An 11,329-nucleotide genomic window follows, 5' to 3' on the forward strand; every position below is an offset into this window, starting at 1 on the left:
TTTGGTGTTCATTCATTTCTTAAACTCTGCCTTTTAAAACTGTGGAGATATTTAATTAAACCTCTTTGAAAATAATTTATTTGATAAGGGACCACAGAGTATTTAAAGGAATATCTTTTAATAACTGATGACAAAACATCCAAATTTCTAAAGAGAAAGAAAGCGATGAGAGATAGAGAGGACAAAAGAGAGGGGAGATAGCTTTTCAATAGGCTATTCTCCTGTAAATATTAATCATTTGATTTAAAACAACCGAAGGAGATACAATTCTGGACCGCAATAATAATGCATAATTGCTTTAATTTTGATTCAGAACACCAAGGTGTTCTGCTTGATTGAAACATACCTAAATAAAAGTTTATGTTTCTGTATTATAATTGTTAGATCCCGAAACCAATTCAAATTAGCTAGTGTTTAGATGAATTAAAAGAATATAAGAACAGTATGAAAAGTGAAAAAAATGCCATTTATTCACATAAATGACGCAAAGAAAAGATGCACATAGTAAGAGGGTCATAAAAGACTGGAATAAACTTCTCAAGAACGCAGATTTGGCATCATATTACGCAGGATGACTCCCTGAAGTGGACCATTTCATAAATCAGGCAGTGATATATAAATACCTGCCATAAAAAATTCTGATAAAACAAAACAAAAGCCACAAATCCATTTGCAAATTCAATAAAATAAAGTGTTTTAATTTTTAGTGTACGTTTGCTTCATAAATCTCTTCAAATTATGCATTACAGCTACATGCATGTTCGCTTTTCCTACTGACATTTGATTCCACCTCTGGGATTTCATAGGGTCCATGTTTATGCACTCTCCGCATACTTGTACAGTTTACAGATTTTTCAGAATATAATGACTTATCGGCTTTTATATGTCAAAAGAGATAAGGAAAAGTCATAATTCTTGTACAATATGGTTGCAAGTATTACAGCAATAAATCTTCTGTTTGCAGGTAATGATATTTTTTATTCTAAAATAAACTCTTTTTGATAAATTTTAAAGTATAATGAAATAAAAAAAAAATAGAGGCAGAGTTTTAATTTATGAGATATTCATTTAAACATTTAAATATTGAATTTCGTCCGAAACTTAACAATCCTATAGGCCTTTTTGTATCAATTCAAAAATTAATGTTAATAAATAAAGATATTTGGAACTATTTTATTGCTTTACATGCTAATAACTTTGGCTTAGTTTCTTTGGTAACTGCCTTGCCTTCTTCCTGTCCTCGGGGCTGGATACACCGGGGAACGTCTTGTTATCTGTTTGTCAATGACGCTGTTGACAGGGAGGATTGGATGGTGGCCATGGTAATGTACTTTATTTTACCTCATTGACAGGTTTTTATATATCAATAACTAGAGGTACTATGAGCACTGAGCTCATTTATCCGTACCATCCCGCTCTCCCATGATTATAGTGGCAAAGTCCATTTTTTGCTCTGGGAGGCAATGGAAAAGTTTCAGATCACAAAGTAAGACAAGAGGCCCACGGGCCTTATAGCATTATGCAACAATTTTCCAGTTATTGAATTTGATTCATGTTTTAAACCAGATGCTATATGACATTCACAATTTTGAAAGAGGCACCATTGATCATCATAACAATACACTTAGCAGTTGCTAAGCTTGGTTACTGAATACCCATATGCAGGGTAGGGGGAACAAAAATGCATTCCAACTAACCAGTAGTGCCCCTAACACTGTGACATAAATCCCTGACCCTAGGTCCACACATTGCACAAATTTCAAAAAGGCACCCTTAATATAAAAAAAATAATGTTTTATTAATACAAAAGAGCACATTTCAAACAATAAATTCATTTTCAGTATATAAGTAGAGTCCCCACCCCACCCCTGACCCTGGGGCTTTGAAATTCACATTTCTGCAAGATTAGGGCCCTTTCTCATCATAACTATGAAGGTAGTTCATCTGCTTTATACCCAGAGACAAAGAAAAAAAAATTCAAAGATTTAATGTATTTTCATTATATTATCAATTGAGCCCCGCCCCCTAACACCAGAACCCCTGACCCTGGGGCCATAAAATTCATAATTTTAAAAGAGGCATTCTTGTTCATCATAACTATGTACTTAGTTAATTTAATTCCTAGGAGCAGAGAAGAAGATTTTCAAAGAATTCATGTATTTTTACTATATCTAATCTATAGAGCCCTGCCCTAACACCAGAACCCTTGACCCTGGGGCCATAAAATTCACAATTTTGGTAAAAGCACTCTTGCTCATCATAACAATGCACTTAGTTAGTTTATTTAATACCTAGGAGCAGAGAAGAAGATTTTCAAAGAATTCATGTATTTTTACTATATCTAATCTATAGAGCCCTGCCCTAACACCAGAACCCTTGACCCTGGGGCCATAAAATTTACAATTTTGGTTGAGGCACTCTTGCTCATCATAACTATTTACTTAGTTGGTTTATTAAATACCTAAGAGCAGAGTAGAAGATTTTCAAAGAATTCATGTGTTTTCACTATATAATCAATAGAGCACCCCCCACAGCCCACAACACCAGAACCCTTGACCCTGGGGCCATAAAATTCACAATTTTGGTAGAGGCACTTATGCTCATCATAACTATGCACTTAGTGAATATATTCAATACCCAGGGGCAGAGAAGAAGATTTTCAAAGAAATAATGTATTTTCACTATATAAAATCAATAGAGCCCCGCCCTAACACCAAAACCCTGACCCTGGGGCCATAAAATTCACAATTTTGGTAGAGGCACTCATGCTCATCATAACTATGCACTTAGTTAGTATATTTAATACCCATGGGCAGAGAAGAAGATTTTCAAAGAAATCATGTATTTTTACTATATATAATCAATAGAGCCACGCCTTAACACCAGAACCCCTGACCTTGGGGCCTTAAAATTCACAATTTTGGTAGAGGCACTCATGCTCATCATAACTATGTACTTAGTTGGTTTATTTAATCCCCAGGAGAAGAGAAGAAGATTTCCAAAGAAATAATGCATTTTCACAATATACTTATTTAGCCCCGCCCTAGCACTAGAACCCCTGACCCCTGGGCCATGAATTTCACAATTTTGGTGAAGGACTCAATGCTGATTACAATCATGCAAACAGTTTGACTGCTTGATGTTCAGGAGTAAAGAAGAAGATTTTTAAAGAATGCATTAATTTTAGTGGTTTTGGCCCCACCCCTCGGGCCCCAGGGGGGCAGGGATCATGAAATTCACAATTTTTGTTCCCCTTCACCCATAGATGCTTTGTGCCAAATTTGGTTGAAATTGGTTCAGTGGTTGCAGAGAAGAAGCTGAAAATGTTCAAATGTTAACACACGACGGACGACGAACGACGGACGACGGACGACGACGGACGAAAACGGATAGCAATAGGTCACCTGAGTTTACTCAGGTGACCTAATAAGAGGTCACAATGGTATTATGTATTAAAGAATCTGTGAAAGTATCATTCAACTTTTATTCAGTGGTAAAGGAAGAGTTGGGAATAAGAGATTGGTATTCTTTAATATCATAGAAAGAATTGCAGTATCGGTTTTGTTGTGGGAAAACCGAAATATGAGTCCGATCAAAAAGATAATAAGAGATGCGTAATGACACTAGGTAAAAAAGACATTGCATTCAGGGATATAAGAGGAGTTTAGACGGACAGACACCCTGATCACCGTATAGTGTATAGCCTCGCGCTTTTCAAGCGGGGGTATAATATTGATTTTGAGAGCAATATTTACCTGTTTATTCATTGGCTAATACATATGCAATAGACATACTGAATATGCATATTGATAATGTTCATATATGCATATAAACAGAAGTTTCTGAGGGAATTCAAGAACATGATTATATGTAAAGTGTAACAAATTTATATGTCAGCTTTATAGATAAATTTGTAACTGTCTATATCCTGATAATTGCTTAATGATGTGATTTTACAGTCATGAATTACTTTGTTCATGTAAATACATTGCTTAATGTTTCTGTGTTGATTTGTATCACTTCCCAACTTCTATTCATTCACAGTTGGGTGCCGTCTGGTAGGGGGTTTTCTTAGTCAGCATCTCTATTAATCCACAGTTTATAACTGTCATTGAGAAAATGACCAGTATATATTGGGTTCAATTTGTTAATTGTTCTGCAGACTTGATGATCATTTCAAAGATGTTAATTAAGGTAAGTCACTCGTCAGCTTTTTAGAAAAGTTCACGCAGAAGCTTTTACTTCAAAAGTACTTATTAAAATTCAATTTTATAACATATTTAAATTCAACAATGTAAATTTTTTAACATTCAATGAAAAAACTGCTCAAAAATCTACAAAGAAGCAAGATTTATGAGAGACTTTTTCTTTTGGTGGAAGGACATTTAGCAGAAAATTATGCAAATCTGCACATTTATAAAATTTAATGTAATGGAAATTTAGCCCTACATACTTTTACTCGGAGAATATTTTCCGTTTTGATATTGCTAAAAATATTTAATAAAGGTCTTAATTTAAATATTTAGACTAAGTTTTACACCTTCCCTCATCAAACTTTCCCAAAAAATGAAAGTATATTAAAGAAGTCAAGATCAAATTTACACTATTTTCTGCCTGAAAATCACATATTTTGACAAATATTTCAAAATTAACATCACTGTCCCCATCTTTTTCTTTCATTATTTTAAACTACTCGATACTTGTGACTGATCAGTACTTAAAAGTCGTAAAGAGTTTGATATAAGAAAATTTTTTATTGCCTATTAAGTTTTTAAATACCCCAAATATGTTATTTTTTAGTGCAAAAAGGTCTCACAATAATTTACGCGCATTAATTTGCAAGATTTGTTTAAATATGATAAGGGTTAAAGTAATTAACCAAAGAGATGCAATTTAAGTGCAAAAAGGTCAACTAAAATGTACCGTAGATCAGTAGGATGCACACTGACCCCCTATTTTCTTTGCGATTTTGAGTTACACTTTATGAGTACTTATCCAAAATTTACTCCTAAAAAAATCCTTGATTTAAAAAATTTCAGGAGTGACTTACCTTAAGACGGGCTTTGTAATTAAACATTTATTATAGTTGTGTTAGGATTTACCAAATGACACCTTTTATTTCACCAAAATCTTCTTTGGTAAAATTATCACACACCAAGGGCTTTCGGAGAAATTATTTATGGTATCATAAATTATTAAACAGCTATCACTTCTCTTATTCCTCGAAATTACTACCAGCACCAATTTTACACCGAAATTTACAAAGGTGTTGTGTATTGGTGACTAGGTTAATCTTGGTAAACACCGAAATGCACATAAATATTTACCAAGGTGAAGCACTGGTGATTGGTTAAAATATAAGCACAAGTATTTAACAAGGTGTAGCTCTAGTGAATGGTTAAAAGATTAAGGATTTGTAATACATATTAAGGTATTTATTGATAATTACATATAACTATAAAAGGAAACTATTAGGTACATGTAAGTTAGATAATAAGGATATGGAAATAACGAACAGTATTCAATCTCAAAGTCCATAAAACAATATACAAAACAGAATCAGAGCAAACACGAACCTCCGAAACATCAGAGGTGGGATCAGGTGCCATGGAGGAGTGAACATTCCCTGCCGACCGGTCACACCCGCCGTGTGCTCGTTGTCATGATCTGGTAATAACGGAGAAACGCGTCGTCAATTCAGTGTACATGTATAAATAATGGACTAACAACTCTGAAAAAACATCAGTCAGCATTTGACTTAATGATAAATTGTATTTGATGACAAGGTCATTGTATCAACCGTAAAACTTACGAAATGATGACTTAAACGAGCTGATATTTTTGTTTCATCAACTTGCTTTTCAATGATTTACCTCGTTTTAGAAATTGTTCAGACGTAGAACATGCTCTTGCATATAGAATCAACTTAGATATATATATACTCCTTATGCAGGTGATAAATGAATAAATGAATTTGGGTTGAATTTAATAATTTTCATGTTCTCAAAACTGTAAATAAATATTGGAATAGAATTGGGTTTATTACTTAAAGAAAGGTAAAGGTTAAATACAAGGTTTACTTAATGAAATTGATACATTGGGATTTATATACATGTACTGGGATTTACTAGTGTAGTGGATTATAATGATACAGTGTGTGATTCAATATTGAGTATTAAATAATTTTCACCAGTTCGTCTCGAGTTACATAACCAAGGAACAATACGATTATATATATGGCATACGTTTTCGATTCGCTCGATAAAAGAATTTATCAAGAGACCTAAGGATGCAAGCACCTTTGTAAATCATCAATCAATTTTGAATTTCGTAACTTAGTTGTGACTTATCTATGTTTAATGATTGTAAAATTTGCAGATAAAGATTGTACAAAAATAGTCTTTAGGCTAGAGAATGTATTAAATGATTTACTGTCCTTATGTTATTTCTATCTTTTTTGTGATGCAATTTTAAAAAGATTGTTTTGTTTGCTTGATTTTTATGCCCACGTAATCGATGTTTCAGGGGTATATAGTTTTTTTCGTGTCCGTCTGTCTGTCTCTCTGTTTGTCCGCAAAAACTTAAACCTTGCCCATAACTTTTTATTTAGTGAGTCTATGACTTTCATTTACACATGTGTATTCCTTGTGACAAGACTTTTCTTTGGGTACCACCAAATTTGACCTTTTGACCTTGACCTTGGTGTTTGACTCACTTTTACATGAAAATTTTAAATTTTTACTTTTGCCATATCTTTCGAACAGTAGAAACCTAGATATTTATACTTCACACGTGTAATCTTTGTTGAAAGACCCTTCATTCGATTTAACAACCTTGACCCTTTGACCTTGACCTTGTAGATTTCTGTACTTGTGAAAAAACTTAAACCGTGGCCATTACTTACTTCATTTGTGTAATTCTTAAGAGAAGTCCCTCCATTTCATACCAAGAACTTTGACCCTTTGACCTTGACCTTTGCGACTGACCTACTTTAAAAAAGCAAACTTAGAATAACCTTTAAAGGGTTATACCTATTACTTTCATACTTTACATATTTAATTCTTGTGATAAAACCTATCATTTGATAACACGAATTTTGACCCTTTGACTTTGACCTTGGAGTTTGACCTACTTTTAAATTAAATAACCTTGGTCATATTTTCTGAACGGTTAGGACTAGGTCTTCCATACGTATTCTATGTGATAAGACTTTTCATTTGATATCAATTACATTGACCTTTAGACCTGAGCTTGGAGATTTTTGTACTTATTGAAAAAACTTTAACATTGGCTTACTTTAAAAATTCACTATTGTTTTACCAGTCAGAATACCCTACTTTTGGTGCCAATTAATTACATTTGCATTTAAGACAAGATGAATCTTTGCTATATTGCCATACGGGGACATCAGTGTTTCTCAAACACATCTTGTTTCCTTTTTGTTTGATGTGCCTTTTGCGATATTTTTCAACTCATATGAATCTCCATTTTCTTAAAATGAACAACACATTTTAGCATAAGTTTTGGAGCATTGTATTTTTTTTTTTAATTTTGCTATTGACCCTTCAGAGATTTTGACTAAAATTTATGATCATTAAAAAATATACAAATTGAAATATTATTGTTTTAATTTTTCTTCAATATACATCGTGTTTTCTATCGATAATAAATATATATAAAACATATATAATTGCAAGCATCAAGCCTTAAATGTCTATTTTATGAAGGTTTTTAAAAGAAAAGTTTAGCAGTTTTGTAGTAGTATTAAATATGAAGAATTTGTATGAAGTTTATCAAGATGAAATTTTCATATTTCTCTTTGTAGTCCTATTGCAATAGTCTGCATGCAAAGTTAGTGGAAATTGAAACAGTTACTGAGGATGAATTTTTACGTTTGTATCTGTTGGACCACAAAATGACAGGTAAAAACTAAAGGGAATTCATTTTTTTAAAGCGCTGACTTTTACAGTTGACGTATTACTCTCACACTAGGACAAAGTACAGAAGCTACTTTTACGATATAAATATTTAGCTCAACATTTAATTCAACATGTTCAACGAAAACAATGGGCTATTTCAAAGCAGAGATAAGTTGGCCTTGATGAAAAACGTTAACCACCCTATCCTCAAATCCAGGCTTTCATACAGTATATAAATGTCCCAAACACCATTACCATAACTAACTAATAATAGAAAGGTTTTTTAATCAATTATCAATTCTGTACCTCCGTAGATGATACAGGATTTGATGTCCATGGAAACAGTCAACTGTAATAGTCAATTAACTGCAACCACTTTTGTTCTACAAAGTCACAATAAGTATGAATGAAATAAAAATTTACGTACATAGATAATAATATTAAAGAATGTTACTATATGCATTTTAAATTTTATTCAATAATGCATCGTTTGTATTCATCATTGGTATCTGCCCTTGCCAAGAAATAAAGTATATCATAGCATTCAATCATCGTTTTTTTTTTACAATTTTACGAACACACGTGTATTATCATACGACTGACGACTTATAAAAATTAGAAATTAGTATTTAAATATACCTGTCACTTAAAGGTTGATCTACATGCGACATATACTTTCATATTTTCAACGAAGGCTGATTTCAATACTGAATAAAAGACCTGGTTATCCATTATTTGTCCATTAAAGGTTTTGAGAGTATAAGTAACGACACATAACCTTCATTGACCCAATAAGAATAAAGATATAGTTTTCTTATTCAAAATCCTATGACCTTCTGTCCAACAAAATTCTAAATGAAAAGAAAAAGGAAATTGAGGAAAAAGAAGGACCAAGAGATAAGAAACAATTTCATTGACAAATTTTCACACAAACATAAATCAAATGACAAGAGCTTTCAGAAAACGTATTACTCTGCTTTCTTTAAGATGTTTATTATCTAATTTTAGGAAACTATTGGATTGGTATGTCAGATATACAGGCTGAAGGGGTGTGGGTATGGACTTCTTCTCAGAACACCCCTACTTATAGCAATTGGAACCCTGGTCAGCCCGACAATTCAGGGAAGGAGGACTGCGGAAGTTTGCCTTCTTGGTGTGGATTTCATTGGAACGATTATCCTTGCAATATGATCAACAACTTTATTTGCGAAAAAGAGTAAGTATATTTTTTTCCCATCTCAGCATACATATTTTCATGAATTTGCTTTCGTAATTTATGTATCATTTGAAAAAAAAATAAATGATCTTAGATCTACCAAATGAAAAATGCATTTTTTTTTTCAAATTTGACAAACAAGTTCCTTTAACATGTTTAATGGCACTTTATTTATATTGCTTTGTAAAATAAGGTATTTTCGGTTCAGATTTTTTATTAACAAGACAATAAAACATATTTTCAATACTTCATACGAGGGTTGTCCCGTTAAATCGTGGACAAGTTGTCTAGTTTGAAAAATAATCATCACTGCGTTCTGAAAGTTTCACTACTTTTTAGTACATATATTGTTAATAAACATAGCAAATTTCAAATAGATATATACATAAATAAACAAATTGTGATATTTTATGTTATGTACTGTAGCACTACGGCGCACGGATGATAACGTCGACGTGTCTATTTTACAGCGTCACGCTTCATGTTTGCTAAAATAAAGTTGGACAAGCCCCACTTAAATTTAGAAATTTTATTGATTTACATACGTGAGTGTTTATTACCAGTTAAGGAACCAATGTGGCACACTTATGCGATCTTCTGAATATTTATGAGCAAGTTACGGACAGTATTCTCACCATCAGTCAACTAAATGAGAATCTCATATCGAAGGTCAACAGTGACAGCGTCTTTTACTATTACAATGGCAGTCTGTCCGCATGTTTTGTACTATCTAGGGACTCATTCAAGAAGACTTCACTAAGAAAACGTTCATTTTATTTGTATACTTAAAATCTGGTGTTATTTTTCATAATTTCGTTTTTTCGTATTCATTTAAAGTCTTCTAAAGTGTCATTAAAACATCCTAATCTAACTGAATTGCTCTCCGGTGCGCCGTAACGTTACGAAACGTCGCCATTTCTCGTGTATTGTGTATACAACTTTTCCATTTCGAATGCTCGGGAAACAGCCAAAATTTAACCAAATGCCTTGAAATTATCATAAAGACGATAGAATTGATTAAGGAATAGAAATAGGATAATTTTCACCCCAATCTTATGTATTGAAAACTTTTATTATGAATTAATATTTGTATATTCTCTAATACAAGCTTGTTATTTTCACCGTGCGCCGTAGGACCGTACCCTGTGCACCTTCAAGCAGAATAAAATCTTTATTTTTGTATGTATATTATCAAAAACATTATGATGCACTTAAATATGATGAATAAACATTTACTGAAAATTTCAGCTTAGTGCGCTCATTACTTTTCGAGAAAAACGCTTTGTCCACGATTTTATGGGACAACCCTCGTATAAAAGAATCAAATATGGCATGTAATAATTGTGGAATTTTTTGCCATCTCAGTAAAACGAAATGTAGCAATATTGCCTACAGTCTTTCAGAAAATAGTTTTTCAATTTTCTAAACCTGTACTTCAAAATGATATCAAATTAAATATGAATATCAGGGCTACTTTTAGCATGATTTCAAATTGAATGCAGTGAAAATACTTTCTTGTCTACATCAAAATATTACTCTACGTACACAACTGTAAAGTTCTGGAAAAATTAAGTAAGTTATTACGTTTTAATGGATCTAGTCACAAAAAGACAGTTTAAAATCATTGACTAGATCTTGACCTTTATTAATAGGTTAAGTATTTTTATGTAAATGCCAAGAACCATTTTTTTTATACAATTAATAGCTAATGTTTTATACATGTAAAAGTGCTAGTGTTTTAATTATTTTTTCCTTGCAGAGTGATGAGTCAGGAGGAAATCGTAGGATGATTTTAAAGACAATTCTACACATCATTAGAATAAACATCAAACACGATTTATTTTGTCCCTCTAAATATATTCACTAAACATTATTTACTTCTTTACTTCTGTTGATAAAGAAGTTCGACGTCCATTAAAGCTCCGAGTAGCATCTATTGACATCTATTGGCTTATCTAACGTAAAGGACAAAATAAGGTAACAACCGAATCTAGCCCCTTGATTTATATAAAAATCAGAACACTGGTAAAATTGTGATAGTTTGTAGTTCAGAAGTTAAAATGATGCTTACTTTAAGACAAGTACGGATTAAAAGCTTACATGGAAGCCACTAGAGGGTGTAGAAATAGGACATTTTCCCGAAGAACTGCGAACGATAGTACCATAGTATTGTTCTCCCGCCTACCTCCAAGTC

The 11,329-nt window shown here is 32.5% G+C and overlaps 1 protein-coding gene across 1 annotated transcript; it reads left to right on the top strand.

Annotated features, from left to right (window-relative positions):
- The first annotated feature begins 876 nt into the window (after positions 1 to 876).
- Positions 877 to 10,971, top strand: LOC134260106 (perlucin-like). Its single transcript, XM_062742690.1, has 5 exons — positions 877 to 964; positions 1,207 to 1,322; positions 7,826 to 7,922; positions 8,928 to 9,135; positions 10,895 to 10,971. Exons 1-5 carry the CDS (start codon positions 925 to 927, stop codon positions 10,923 to 10,925), a joined length of 492 nt encoding a protein of 163 aa, XP_062598674.1. The 5' UTR covers positions 877 to 924; the 3' UTR covers positions 10,926 to 10,971.
- Positions 10,972 to 11,329: the final 358 nt, after the last annotated feature.

The sequence above is a fragment of the Saccostrea cucullata genome, unplaced genomic scaffold, assembly GCF_032062105.1.
Source record: "Saccostrea cucullata isolate Sc308-1 unplaced genomic scaffold, CSIRO_AGI_Scuc_v1 ctg442, whole genome shotgun sequence".
NCBI lineage: Eukaryota > Metazoa > Mollusca > Bivalvia > Ostreida > Ostreidae > Saccostrea > Saccostrea cuccullata.

Coding starts and splice junctions, on each gene's coding strand:
- LOC134260106 (XM_062742690.1), top strand. CDS start 925: ATGGTTGCAAGTATTACAGCAATAAATCTTCTGTTTGCAG. Junction 965..1,206: donor AATAAATCTTCTGTTTGCAG/GTAATGATATTT, acceptor ACTTTGGCTTAG/TTTCTTTGGTAACTGCCTTG. Junction 7,923..8,927: donor GTTGGACCACAAAATGACAG/GTAAAAACTAAA, acceptor ATCTAATTTTAG/GAAACTATTGGATTGGTATG.